The sequence below is a fragment of the Saccopteryx leptura genome, chromosome 1, assembly GCF_036850995.1.
Source record: "Saccopteryx leptura isolate mSacLep1 chromosome 1, mSacLep1_pri_phased_curated, whole genome shotgun sequence".
In the NCBI taxonomy this organism is placed as follows: Eukaryota; Metazoa; Chordata; class Mammalia; order Chiroptera; family Emballonuridae; genus Saccopteryx; species Saccopteryx leptura.
In genome coordinates, this window is record NC_089503.1 from 29,370,119 (window position 1) to 29,385,664 (window position 15,546).

At 40.0% G+C, this 15,546-nt stretch overlaps 1 protein-coding gene across 3 annotated transcripts in view; it reads right to left on the reverse strand.

The window, feature by feature from the left end:
* Window positions 1-15,546, reverse strand: part of QSER1 (glutamine and serine rich 1) — an 89,477-nt gene that overhangs the window by 45,033 nt on the left and 28,898 nt on the right. For all 3 annotated transcript variants that reach the window (XM_066363654.1, XM_066363641.1, XM_066363649.1), the window contains one exon: window positions 8,656-12,345. In XM_066363654.1, coding sequence (XP_066219751.1) covers window positions 8,656-12,345 — 3,690 coding nt within the window. The remainder of the gene's footprint in view (window positions 1-8,655; window positions 12,346-15,546) is intronic.

Sequence of the window (15,546 nt, forward strand, 5' to 3'; positions counted from 1 at the left end):
TAATAAAATACCAAAAACAACAAGAAACACCAAAACCTTCTAAACAGGCAAACCTCACCATTCTCTTTTTTAAACTTTTTTTTTTTTAATTTTTATTTTTTATTTATTCATTTTAGAGAGGAGAGAGAGACGAGGGGAGGAGCTGGAAGCATCAACTCCCATATGTGTCTAGACCCGGCAAGCCCAGGGTTTCCAACCGGCGACCTCAGCATTTCTGACCTCAGCATTTCCAGGTCGATGCTTTATCCACTGCGCCACCACACCACCACAGGTCAGGCCTTAAACTTTTTTTATTGATTGATTTGAGAGAGAGAGAAGCACGGATTTATTGTTCCATTTATTTATGCATTCATTCTGATTCTTTTATGTGCACTGACCAGGGATTAAACCTGCAACCTTGGCATATTGGGACAATGCTCTAACCAACTGGGCTACCTAACCAGGGCCAAAACCCACCATTTTTAATAATTCTTGGGTTAAAAAGGAAATTAAAACTGTAATATTTAAAAGGACAGTGAGAACATTACAAATTGAAACCAGAGAAATGGAGCCAGAGTGTGGTGCAAAGAAAAAACATTTAATACTTTAATGCCTTTCATTAGAAAGCAAGCAAATACAGCCTGATCAGGTGGTAGCGCAGTGGACAGAGCATCGGACTGGGATGTGAAGACCCAGGTTCAAGACCCCCAAGGTCGCCAGCTTGAGCGCGGGCTCATCTGGTTTGAACAAGGCTCACCAGCTTGAGCCCAAGGTTGCTGGCTTGAGCAAGGGGTCACTCGGTCTGCTGTAGTCCCACGGTCAAGGCACATATGAGAAAGCAGTCAATGAACAACTAAGGAGCCACAATGAAGAATTGATGTTTCTCATCTCTCCCTTCATGTCTGTCTGTCACTTTCTCTGACTTCCTCTGTCATTGTCATAAAAAAAAATAAAAAGAGGCCCTGGTCGGTTGCCTCAGCGGTAGAGCATCAGCCTGGCGTGCGGGGGACCCAGGTTCGATTCCCGGCCAGGGCACATAGGAGAAGCACCCATTTGCTTCTCCACCCCCCCTCCTTCCTCTCTGTCTCTCTCTTCCCCTCCCGCAGCCAAGGCTCCATTGGAGCAAAGATGGCCCGGGCGCTGGGGATGGCTCCTTGGCCTCTGCCCCAGGCGCTAGAGTGGCTCTGGTCAAGGCAGAGCGACGCCCCGGAGGGGCAGAGCATCGCCCCCTGGTGGGCGTGCCGGGTGGATCCCGGTCGGGCGCATGCGGGAGTCTGTCTGTCTCTCCCCGTTTCCAGCTTCAGAAAAATACAAAATAAATAAATAAATAAAAAGAAAACTAGCAAATACAAAAAAGTAACTAAGTATTAAACTCAAGAAGCTAAAGAATATTAAATTGAACTTAGGGAAAATAGGTAAAAATAACTTATAACAGCAGACAATAAGAAAAAGTGAGTAAAAAATGATAACAGGACCAGGACCAAGAAAAAGAAAATATATTGGTTCCTTAAAAATACTCATTAAATAGGCAAACTTTACACAGACTGATCATCAAAACGACTGCAATAATCATTTGCAACAAGAATGTAACTACAGAAATAGAGGAGGCTAAAATCTTATGTGAATACTATGAACAATTTTATAACAACAAACTTTAAAATTAAGTGAAAGGGATGATTTTACTAAAAAAAACCACACCTTTCTTAAATTAACTCAGATAGATTATACTACTTCAGGAAAAAACTGCAAAGTCCCAGATACAGTCTTAGAAAGTTTAACCAAATCCCTATAATAAATATGTGGTAAACGTCTTCTATTTATAAGATCAGAATATTCCTATATACAAAAACAGTAAACCCCTGCCCCCCAAAAAACCCACTATAAACTACCTCATTTACAAAATCTAGTTGTAAAAATCACAAAGAAAATAACAGCAACTTAAATCTGGCAATGGGTTAAAATAATTCATCATAACCAAGTAGAGTAAATGGTAGAATATTTTTTAAAAGGTTTAGCATTAAGAAGCTAACTGAGCCCCTGGCCTGTTGGCTCAGTGGTAGAGCGTTGGCCTGGCGTGCAGGAGTCCTGGGTTCGATTCCCGGCCAGGGCACACAGGAGAAGCGCCCATCTGCTTCTCCACCCCTCCCCCTCTCCTTCCTCTCTGTCTCTCTCTTCCCCTCCTGCAGCCAAGGCTCCATTGGAGCAAAGTTGGCCCGGGCGCTGAGGATGGCTCTATGGCCTCTGCCTCAGGCGCTAGAATGGCTCTGGTTGCAACAGAGCAAGGCCCCAGATGGGCAGAGCATCGCCCCCTGGTGGGCATGCCAGGTGGATCCCGGTCGGATGTCTGACTGCCTCCCTGTTTCCAACTTCAGAAAAATACAAAAAAGAAGCTAACTGAGCCTGACCAGGAGGTGGTACAGCAGATAGAGTATTGGACTGGGACTCAGAGGACCCAGGTTTGAAACCCTCAGGTTACCAGCTTGAGTGCGGGCTCACCGGCTTGAATGCAGGGTTGCTGGCTTGAGCATGAGATCACAGACATGACCCCCATGGTCGCTGTCTTGAGCCCAAAGGTCACTGGCTATGCTGTAGCCATGCACTCCCTTCTGTAAAGGCACATATGAAAAAGCAATCAATTAACAACTAAGATGCCATAAGGAAGAATTGATGCTTCTCATCTTTCTCCCTTCTGGTCTGTCTGTACCTATCTGTCCCTCTCCCTGACTCTGTCTCTGAAAAGATAACTTAATTCATGGTTAAAAACTTTCTGACTAGCAAATTCAACCAAACATTTGTGGAAGTAATACTACCAAATCTTTTACAGAAAATATTAAAGAAGAGAATGCTCCCAATTCATTTATGAAGTCAGCAATAACCAGTTACCAAAACCAGACAAAGGCATTACAAAAATAAAACTATATACTAATATCCACTGTAAACACAGATGCAAAAACATTAGAAGACTAAATCCATGATTAAAGTATTAAAAAAGGTAATATATTAAAGTCAGTGGGGTTTATCCTGGGAATGCAATGCCACAAATACATATTTAAAAATCAATATAATTCACCATATTGACAGGCTAAATAAGAAAACTGCATGATCATTACAACAGATGAAGAAAAAGCATTTGACAAAATTCAACCTGAATTCATTATAAAAACTGCCAGTAGCCTGACCAGGCGGTGGTGCAGTGGATAGAGCATTGGACTGGGATGTGAAAGACCCAGGTTTGAGACCCCGAGGTCGCTGGCTCAAGCAAGGGGTTGCTCGGTCTGCTGACGGCCCATGGTCAAGGCACATATGAGAAAGCAATCAATGAACAACTAAAATGTCACAACGAAAAACTGATGATTGATGCTTCTCATCTCTCCGTTCCTGTCTGTCTGTCCCTGTCTATCCCTCTCTCTGACTCTCTCTGTAAAAAACAAAACAAAAAACTGCCAGTAAACTAAAAAGTGTAAGGAACTTCTTTAACATGATAAAAGGGATCTACAAAAAACTGACAGTTAACATCAAACTTAATGGTGAGACTGATTTCTTTCCCCCAGAGATCAAGAACATAACCAGGATGTGATCAGGATGTCCAAATTCACCACTCTCATTAAACACTGTATAGGGAATTCTAGCCTGTATATGAAATAAGAATGAAAAAAGATATGAGTGGAAAAGGAGAAATAAAACTGTATTTGCAGATGATATCATATACTACTTAGAATATCCTATGGGATCTAAAAGGAAAACAATCCTAAAATAAATAAATGAGTTGTACAGATTCACAGGATTTTATATCAACATATAAAAGTCAGCTGTATTTGTATAATCTACCAATGAATAACTGGAAATTAAAAACTTTTAAAAGTATAATTTATAATAAATAGCACCCCAAAAAAATTCAAGAACAAATCTAACAAAGCATGTTCAGAGTTTCTATGTCTAAAACTACAAAAAAGGATTAGTGAAAGAAATAAAAAATGTTCATAAATTGTTAAGACTCAGTATGTTAACAGTTCAATTTTTCTCAAATTGCTAGATTTAAGGAACTCAAAAATCCTGGCAGAAGTTTTTATAGATCCCAACAACTGATTTGAAAACTTATGTGGGAAAAAAGAAAGGAACTAAAATAGGCAAAACAATTTTGAGCCTGACCTGTGGTGGCACAGTGGATAAAGCGTCAACCTGGAAATGCTGAGGTCGCTGGTTCGAAACCCTGGGCTTGCCTGGTTAAGGCACATATGGGAGTTGATGCTTCCAGCTCCTCCCCCCTTCTCTCTCTCTGTCTCTCTCTCTCTCCCTCGCTCTCTCTCCTCTCTAAAAATGAATAAATAAAATTAAAAAAAAAAAACAATTTTGAAAAAGACAAGTTTGGAGGACTCAAATTGCCTTATTTCAAGACTTACCATAAAGCTATAGCAATTAAGACAATGTAGTATTTCTGGTATCAATGTAGCAGAACTGAGTACAGAAATAGACTCATACAAATACTATATGATCAATTGATTTTAATACAAGTGCAAAGGCAATCAACGGAGAAAGGATTGTCTTTTCAACAAATGGTACAGAAAAAGATGGACTTTTATATGTAAAAATATTAGCTTCAACCCATACCTCGTATACAAAATGAAATCATATATCGTATACAAAAATGAAATCAGGCCCTGGGTTAGCTCAGTCAGTTAAGAGCATTGTCCTGAAACAAGGTTGCAAGTTAGATCATGGACAGGGCACACAAGGGAAGCAACCAATGAGTGCACGACTAAGTGAAACAACAAATGAATGCTTCCCTTCTCCCTCCCCTCTGCCCCTTCTTCTCTTTTTTTTTTTTTTTTTTTTTTTTTGGTATTTTTTTTTTGTATTTTTCCGAAGCTGGAAACGGGGAGAGACAGTCAGACTCCTGCATGAGCCCGTCCAGGATCCACCTGGCACGCCCACCAGGGGGCGACGCTCTGCCCCTTCGGGGCGTTGCTCTGTTGCAACCAGAGCCACTCTAGCGCCTGGGGCAGAGGCCAAGGAGCCATCCCCAGCGCCCGGGCCTCTTTGCTCCAATGGAGCCTCGCTGAGGGAGGGGAAGAGAGAGACAGAGAGGAAGGAGAGGGGGAGGGGTGGAGAAGCAGATGGGCGCTTCTCCTGTGTGCCCTGGCCGGGAATCAAACCCGGGACTCCTGCACGCCAGGCCGACGCTCTACCACTGAGCAAACCGGCCAGGGCTCTTCTTCTCTTTTTTAAAAAACCAAAAACTAAAACCCTGGCTGGTTGGCTGGAGCATCATCCTAGTGCTGAGGTTGCCAGTTCATTCCTGATAAGAGCACATTCAGGAGCAGCTTGATGTTCCTGTCTCTCTCCCTTCCTCTCTCAAAAATAAATTTAAAAAAATTAATAGTCCTGACCTATGGTGATGTAGTAGATGAAGGGTCAACCTGGAATGTTGAGGTCACTGGTTCAAAACCCTGGGCTGCCTGACCAGGCGGTGGTGCAGTGGATAGAGCATTGGACTGGGATGCAGAGGACCCGGGTTTGAGACCCCGAGGTCGCCAGCTGGAGTGCGGGTTCGTCTGGTTTGAGGGAAGGCCCACCAGCTTGAACCCAAGGTCGCTGGCTCCAGCAAGGGGTTCCTCGGCCTGCTGAAGGCCGTGGTCAAGGCACGTTTGAGAGAGCAATCAATGAACAACTAAGGTGTTGCAACACGCAATGAAAAACTAATGATTGATGCTTCTCGTCTCTCTCCGTTCCTATCTGTCTGTCCCTGTCTATCCCTCTCTCTGACTCACTCTCTGTCTCTTTAAAAAATAAATAATTAATTAATTAAAAAAAATTTAAAAAACCGTGGGCTTACCCAGTCAAGGCATATAGGAGAAGCAACTACTACCGAGTTGATGCTTCCTACTTCTTCCCCCCCACTTTCTTTCTCTCTCTCTCCTCTATCTAAAAATTAATAAAATAATAAGTAAAAAGGGATCATAGACATAAAGGTAAAATGCAAAACTTTCAAACTTCTAGAAGAAAATGGGAGAAAAATTTTATGACTGTGTTAGGCAAAAAACATAAATCATAAAAGAAAAAAATGAATAAATTAGATCTCATTATAATGTAAACTTCTGCCCTTCAGAGATATCTAAAGGCTTTGGGAATTTAGAGGACGTGAGCACTAATTCTGGCTGGAGTAAGTTCCACAAAGTGACTTGGAAAATGGTCTTCAAAGATAACAACTGTCGCCCTGGCCGGTTGGCTCAGTGGTAGAGCGTCAGCCTGGTGTGCAGAAGTCCCGGGTTCGATTCCCGGCCAGGGCACACAGGAGAAGCGCCCATTTGCTTCTCCACCCCTCCCCCTCTCCTTCCTCTCTGTCTCTCTCTTCCCCTCCCTCAGCGAGGCTCCATTGGAGCAAAGATGGCCCGGGCACTGGGGATGGCTCCTTGGCCTCTGCCCCAGGCGCTAGAGTGGCTCTGGTCGCGACAGAACGGCGCCCCGTAGGGGCAGAGCGTCGCCCCCTGGTGGGTGTACCGGGTGGATCCTGGTCGGGCACATGCGGGAGTCTGTCTGACTGTCTCTCCCCATTTCCAGCTTCAGAAAGATACAAAAAAAAAAGGTAACAACTGTCTACTAAAGTAAAAAATGGAGAGGAGGTAGTGGAAAACCCATTTAAAGACTCATAATAGTGAAGGAGCTCATAGGTCCAAGGAACAACGAGAAATTTAGTTGTCACAGAAGAGGGAAAATGGAAAGGAGAATTTTTATATATTATTTCTCTATACTCCCATTGAGCACCAAGTATTGCAAAGCAGAGAAATATCAATCACTTTTCCTTTTTAATAAAGATAAGTCTGATGATAACATGGGGGATGGGCTGGTGTAGAGACTGGTGGGCAGAATTCTAATGAGAAGTCTGGTGCAATAATCCCAGCAAGAAATGAGTTCTTGAAGCAAAGGTGGCAATAGGGATGGTAAAGAGAATTTCAAAGACCTAAAAGTAAAGACTGGGTTGATAGTGATGATTTTAACTAAAAATGAGATAGTAAATTATCTTTAATAAACTAATTTTAGACATATAATTTAAAACAAATTATTTTGGTTTTGTTTTACCAATGTAAGAGTGAAATTATCATAGTAATTACAAAGCACTCTGAATTGAGGTAGAAGAGTGTAAAATCATACTAGGATTAGCTACATCCATAATATCTTTGTCACACTGACTTTCCATTATGCTAATTTTTCTATATAACAATTATGCTAATTTTTCTGTATAACAAAATAAGAATTCTTTAGAAACATACTAACAAATAGTTATGCTAATAGATTATTTTGGATACCCATTTGTTTCATGTCACTTTCGTAGTTAAAGGTAGCCTCAAGTTCCAAAAGAAGCCAAGATGTACATCACAAAACAAGGTTTAAATCAGGTGTCCCCAAACTACGGCCCGCCGGCATGCGGCCCCCTGAGGCCATTTATCCGGCCCCGCAGCACTTCCAGAAGGGGCACCTCTTTCATTGGTGGTCAGTGAGAGGATGCATCCTGTGCTCCTGGAGTACTGTATGTGGCGGCACCGCAAAGCGTGGCATCGCTTACGTACAGTACTACTTCCGGTGACGTCTCACGGCTCTGGAAGCGCATCATATCACTTGTTACGGCTAGCAGTGACAAATATGGAACCGGACATTGACCATCTCATTAGCCAAAAGCAGGCCCATAGTTCCCATTGAAATACTGGTCAGTTTGATTTAAATTTACTTGTTCTTTATTTTAAATATTGTATTTGTTCCCATTTTGTTTTTTTACTTTAAGATATGTGCATTGTGCATAGGGATTTGTTCATAGTTTTTTTTCTATAGTCTGGCCCTCCAATGGTCTGAGGGACAGTGAACTGGCCCCCTGTGTAAAAAGTTTGGGGACCCCTGGTTTAACTCTTATGAAGCACCACTCTTTATACAGAAGAGCTATGCAGAATACAGGCTGTAGAACCAGGCAAACTTGAAATCAGATTCCAGCTCTGCTACTGACTAGCTGTACAGGCCCAGGCAATTCATTTACTGTTATATCATATGTATATTGGAGGTAAGAATGTAAATCTCCCACCATTGCTACTAGTTCCCGGCACAGAGATGGTAGCTATATTATTTTTTTAAATATTTTTTTCCTTAGGATATTCCTGAAAAAAGTAACATTTACACTTGTAAATTCACATAAGGCAGTGCAGTGAGTGCTTCTTAAAAGATATCCAAAGATTTAGACATAGTCTGGGGCCAGTGGAAAATTTTCTTATATTAATACTGCATATAATATAACCACATTTAATAGTAATGTTAATCTTCATATAAGATTGGCATACCAAGAAATTATGCAAATTTATACTATATCAAGGCCCTCAGTATAATGCCTCATATCCATAAACCACCTAATGATGCCTCAGATTAGACAAGACTGGATAACATATCGTGTAAGTTAGGTTGCATGTAGTAAAAAGATAAGAAAAACCCCCAGAAATAACCTAAAATCCAGAACTTTCCTAAAGGCAAGAAATATTATAAAAAAAAATAAGTCCCTAAGATACCTACCTATGTACTTTGTCCTGAAAATTTATTTGCAGACCTACTTCAAGCAAAGAAAGCTTAAAACCCAGTCTTAAAGCCAGAAAAATAATAGTGGAAAGCCATTATTTATGAATCTAAATTTTAAAACTTTACCTGTTTTCTTTTTTTTATCAGAAGTAGCATCCAAAGTAGATAAGGTAATAGAGGAGCTTTTATAACTGTCATGACTGCATGCTCCAGGATCATCTTCATCAGAAGAAAATGAAGATAAATGTTCTACATTTTTTAGTTCATTATCAACTTTTTCTGATGGACTGTTACCCCCAGTTTCAGACACTAAAGGTGTGGGTGTTGTAGATGAAGTCTTTGGAAATGGTGGGGGACAAAACGTACGAACAGTCTGGGTCCCTGGTCGTCTAGTCCTGTTAGGCATTCGTACAGCAAGAGTGGAAAACTGCTGCTTGGGCCCAGATTTCAGAAAATCTAAGAAAGAGGCAATAAATCCTGTTTTGACTTCTGGCTGTTTTTCCTCAACTTCTTTGATCTTCTGTCTCATTTTTTCTTGATGCTGATAAACATCATGGCAGCCTTCCGAGGGAGGAGGAGTATATGGCAAATATATATCTGTTCCCCTTGAGTTCTGGCGTTTGCCTTGGGCAGGTCGTTTCAGCTGTTTCTGATTACTGTTGTCTTCCTCTTTAGTTAGGCCTTTCCCTTTAGTTTTTTTCCTCTGTAAGTTAAAATGCAGTAAATCTTGGTTTTCTTCTTCAATCTTGACACTGACTGCATCCCCAGATTGGGCCATGGCCAACAGTGCAAGCGTACTCCCAGTTGGGTTCACCGACACACCACTGTCATCACCCCCTAAGGTAAATTCACTCTCCGATGTAGCACTCTCTCCACTTATACTTCTGCTACTAGACACAAACTCTTGGTTTCTGTTATTTAAGGAACTATCAACAGGAACTTCACAATCTTCTTCAGATTCACGATTGGTAGCAGGCTGTTTCTTGAATGGGCCAGAGCTCTGCTCCTGGATGTCATGATTTTGTCCAGCCACTGGTGAAGTTAGTTTAGATGCTTTATTTTGACCAGGTGTTTCAATGTGCTGTTGATCAAGAGTCATTTTTGACTGAAGGGTTGGTACTGGTGAAAGGTTTACTGTAACTTGACTTCCATTTAAGGAAATATCATTTATATTCTGTGGCTTTCCTACTGTAGCTGTTATAGAGTTAAAATCTGAACTCACATGCCTGACATCTAATGACTGCTGAAAATGAGATTTAGAATCAACATCTTCAACAACCGGAATGGTTTCATTTGAAGTTGACTTGGAAAAATCAGAAGGAGTAACCCCACAAGCTGCTGCTGTAGCTGCTAAGATATCATCTACATTTGATAAAATATTTCTTTCATCACTCAGAAGCATTGCCTCTGGGAAACATATTGATCCAAGGGAAACAAAATGATTCTTTGAATCGTGTTGATTTGCTTCACTAAAATGGCCCTTTGTCATTAGTTGTTGTTGTAAAGGTTTTGAAGACTCAGAGAGGTCCATTTTCATAATTTCAGAATTTTGAGTATGGAGCTGCTGCTGAGAATTATCACTATTACTCTGAATAATATGACCATCCATTTGAAGAAAAGGATGTACTATTTGTTGAGGACTTGGAACACGCTGTACTTGTAAAGATGGCTTTACGTGTCCTAAACCTGCCTGCAGTATTGACTGCTGAAGAATTTGTAAATCACAGGCAGACTCTAAAAGGATCTGTGTGTTCGGAAGAGATACCTGATGTTCATGCCTTAAAGCATGATTTGGAATTTGAATCTGAGATGAGGCATTAATTATTTGATCATGCTGCTCCTGCACCTTGGCTTCATGTACCTTATGTATAAGAGAATGCTGCTGGTTTAGGTCTTTAGTATTCACCCTTATTTGTGGAGTTTGCATCAAATCAGTTGCCTTCTTAATATCGAGGGTTGCTGCATTACTGACTTGGCCAATTTGTTGGTTAAGTTGTGTCACTGAAGCAAGCATACTTTCTTCTTTTTTTGAACCTTGTAGAGCAATCCCAACAACCTGATCTTCAAGATGGGAATTACTTCTGATGACACTCTGAGAATATCTGCCATCTGACTTTGATACCTTATAAGCTGCTTCCTGAACATTAATTTCCCCATCAGATAGCCTTTGGGTTGATGACTCAAGAGATACTTGTGGCTGTAATACTTGTAACTCCTGCATTGGAAAATCATCTTCTTGCTTTGAAGATGTATAAACATTTGAGTCAAGTTTTCTTTCACTGTAAGATTTTGGATCAGGAGAAGGTATATTATCCTGTAAGGTCTGACAATGAGTAGAGGACGTAAATGATGATGACTGGACGGCAGGCAAAAACTTTTGTGACTGAGGAGATGATGACCCTTGAGCCTGAGCATTTTGGGAAGAATGCATAGAAATATAACTCTGGGTTGTGCTAGAATCTGGCAAACTCGGAGCCTGAGAGGCGGAAGAATAAGAAAGAGAAGGAGCCGTTAATGTTAGGGGCTGCCCTGACACATAGCTTTCTGAAGGACTAACAACTGACAGAACTTGTGATTGAGATGAATAATTAACCTGTGTCTGGCTAACTGGTGATAAACCCTGAGAATGACCTGATGAATAACTTTGAGACTGGCTAACTGAAGATGGATCTCTTGTTTGAGCAGGGTAATTCTCGTTTGTAACTGAGGATAATACCTCTTGCTGATGAGAATAATCAAGTGTCTGATTTTCTGTAGTTACAGTCTGAGATGAGCCAGAAAAGTTAAGTGTTTTATATAAGGATGGCAACTTTTCAACTTTGCTGGACCTATAAACCTGTGAATGAACAATAGATGGCACATTATGTGGCTGTACTAAACCATAATTTTGAGACTGACTAACTGATAAAAGGCTTGGTAGTTGCGCTGTAGAATAAATTTGTGCTTGGCCCGATATTATAGAACTCTGGTTATGTAAAGGTTTGGAATAGCTTAGTGTTTGCACAGGGGAGATTATACTTTGAGGTTTTGGGGTCTTAGTCGATGTGAGTGGTTGTTTTGTAGAACAGCTTTTTACTTTTGTAGTGGAAGGAAGATACCCTGATGATGGAACTGCAGAAGAATAAGACTGAGCAAGTTCTACTGAGACCTGGGAGGTCTTCTGCTGCAATCCTCCATTGCTCACCTGAGTGGACTCTCCAACTGGGCTACAGGATAAAGATGACTGCCTGCTTGTTTCTTGAAAATTAACTACACTTGCATTTGATAGGTAACTGTGTAAGGAATGCTGTGAACCAGTCAGTTGTGCCTGAATAGACTGGGTACCTGAAGGCCTCTGGTGGTGTTTAATAACACTACATTCTCGAAGAGCTCTTTCGATGGAAGCAGTAGAATTAGTAAAGAGAGTTGAACTGTAGGCTTGAGGAGTTTGCTGGGTTCCCCCAAGTGCTGAAGGTAACAAACTGAACTGAGGTTGTAAAAGATGGGGTGCAGACTCTTGCGCTGAGCGATATGTTGAGGACTGAGGTGGTATGCTGTTACTTAACACAGAACTGCCCAGGCGCTCAAATGCCAAAGCAGTTGGAACAGTTCCCTGGGAAGTTTTGATTTGTAGCAAAGGGTCATGAGGATTTAAAATTCCATTTGATGTAGTGTTAAAAGTTGAATCCTGAAGCACCAAAGGTGAGGTGGTAGCAAAGTTTCTATTGCTAAAGTTGGGGGGATGCTGATAAGCAGAGAGGGCAGAAGGTGGAAGTGTTCCAGTGGTTGGCAAAGGTCCAGTAACAAACAGCTCAGTTGCTGCTGAAGATTGCATACCTATGAAGAAAAAACATGGAGATATTTATGAAATACAACACAAATACTTATATATATGTTCTCATAGTAGATACTTATGACATACAACCTTCAACCCATCAAAACTTCTATAAAACTGACAAATTCTACATGTCAATCCAGAAAAATTCCATTTCAAAATTAGCTAGCATTCTTAAAGCAAAACAAAGTTATAAATATATCAGCAACTCATACTTATAACTGTAATACAAATACGAGTTTACATATAGTTAGACAAGGCCTATTAAGAAACCAGTAAAATTGTGCATAATCTCTAGTGATTAATTTACCCAATGCAAAGTACCAACGGACAAACTAAAACATTTACAACATTAAAAACAAAACTAAATTGCCTACATTTAACAATAAATCTCACAATAACCTTAAGGTTAACACTGCAAAGTTTTTTTAATCAAAATATATGCACTTATAAAAATTTCATTTCAAGTTGTTTTTTTTAAGTGAGAGGAGGGGAGACAATGAAACAGACTCCCGCGTGTGCCCAACCGGGATCCACCCGGCAATCCCCATCTCAGACCCATAGTCAAATCAACCAAGCTATCCTCAGTGCCCAGGGCTGACGCTCAAACCAATGAGCCACTGGTTGCAGGAAGGGAAGAGAAAAAGAAGGAGGAGAGGAAGGGGAAGAGAAGCAGATGGTCACTTCTTTGTGTGCTCTGTCCAGGGATTGAACCAGGGACATCCACACACCAGGCTGATGCTCTATCCACTAAGCTAACTGGCCAAGGCTCATTTCAAGTTTTGACTTCCTATAAACAACTTCCATAGCTGCATGTTTTATCATAAAAAGCTAATCAGAAATTAATAAAGTAATGTCAAGAAGAAACTGTTAATATTTCAGGACAGCATTCTAGCCATATACAGCTAAAATAAATATGAGTATACCCATGTGATCTAAAAGTCCCACTTCTAGAAATTTATACTATGGAAATAAGTGGACACAAATATATTTGTACAAGATATTCACTACTGTCCTGGTCAGATTGCTATGTGTAAAGGTTGTAGGTTTGATCTCTAGCCAGGGCACAAATAGGAACAGATTGGTGTTTCTGTCTGTCTGTCACTCTCCCTTCCACCCTCTCTAAAATCAAATAAAAATTTTAAAAAAGATACTCACTGCAGTTATTGTATGTAATTATTAAGTAGAAACAACCTAAATGTCCATCAACAGGGAATTGATCAAATAATCATGGCATATCCTAATAATTTTGCTGCTATAAGAAATGATTAAGTTTTGATATAGCCTGACCTGTGGTGGCGCAGTGGATAAAGCGTTGACCTGGAAATGCTGAGGTCGCGGTTCAAAACCCTGGGCTTGCCTGGTCAAGGCACATATGGGAGTTGATGCTTCCTGCTCCTCCCCCTTCTGTTTCTCTCTCTCCCTCTTTCCCTCTCTCTACTCTCTGAAAATTAAATAAAGTCTTTAAAAAAATGTTTTGATATATACTGCTCAAAAATTAGGGGATATTTCAAAATGAACATGAAGCGATAAAATATCCCCTAATTTTTGTGAGCAGTATATAAAAATATCAAAAAAGAATGAGTTAACAAACTGTTAAATCTTCCCTAAAAAGTGAGATTGTTGTTAGAAACTATCACTTTCCATTTTATACACCCTGGTATTGTTCACATGCTTCTAGTGAACTTTCATTTAAAACTTTGTTTTCCTCTTTGGACAAATGGGGAAAAACAGATTTTCTAGCCTTTTCAAAAACACTCTTCTCTCACTTTCCATTAAATGAAAAAAAAGTGCTACTACCACAAGGACAGAAAATATCTACTTATGCTTAAAATAATAAATAATACTTATGCCCCTGACCCGCAGTAGCACAGTGGTTAAAGCATTGACCTGGAATGCTGAGGTCACCAGTTAGAAACTGGCTCACCTGCTCAAGGCACGCATGAGAAGCAACTCCTACGGAGTTGATGCCGTCCGCTCCCCCCACCCTTTCTTTCTCTCCCTCAAATAAATGAAAATAAAAATCTTAAATAATACTTAAAATTAATGTTTAAAATAATATAACCATAGGAACTAAAATAGAGAGATTAACTGAATATGTGTAATATAAAATTATTCTAGGAAGCAAAAGATGAAGCTGTTGTGTTTTTTAATATTGTTTTATTTCACACTAAAACATTAATTATCTCCTTGGAAGCAGAAAAAAATTGCTGAGGCATAATGAAAACGTTTATTAATAGAATTTACAGCAGAATGATAAAAATATTATTTCCTATAGCTATCATTTACAAATATCGTCTCAAATATGCTATAACATTTCTCATTCTCTCTCTCTTTTTTTTGTGTGTGTGTGAGAGAGAGAGAGAGAGAGAGAGAGAGAGAGTGACAAAAAGAGGAACAGATAGGAAGGGAGAGAGATGAGAAGCATCAATTCTTCCTTACGGCTCCTTAGTCTCCTTAGTTGTTCATTGATTGCTTTCTCGTATGTGCCTTGCCCAGGGGGCTACAGCAGAGCGAGTGACCCCTTGCTCAAGCCAGTGACCCTGCACTTAAGCGCTCAAGCTGGTACCCTGGGGACTTTCGAACCTGGGTCCTCTGGGTCCCAGTCTGACGCTCTATCCACTGCACCACTGCCTGGTCAGGTGACATTTCTCATTCTTTAAAATAAAACCTGAAAAACTAACCTTCCTGACATCCTGCAAAAACTAAAAATATATACAAATAATTGTGGGTAAGAAATAGGTGAAAATAAAATATGAAAAATAAAATTAAGAAGTGCATGTAAACAGGCACAACACAGAGTGGGACAAAAGTAGGTTTACAGTTTTGAGTACATGGAGCAGCTTCTTGTATTAACGAATTATTGTATTATTTTCCATGCAAACAATTGTAAACCTACTTTTGCCCCACCTGTACATTATCAACTTGTAATAACTTTTACTAATGATTCAATCTGTTCAATTAAGGACAACTTAACATAACTTTAATGATGAAATCAGTTCCATGATTGTTTTTTATACTATATCATGTAAACAGCCTGCAGTCAGTGAAATTTAATCTTTCATCAAACAAAAAAATAAATATGTAATAAATAAATAGTGACGAATATGTAAATTAACTAGATGAGCGGGAATTCTTTCACAATGTAAACATATACCAAATCATCTTAAGGTATACTATACTTTAAATCTTACAACTTTATA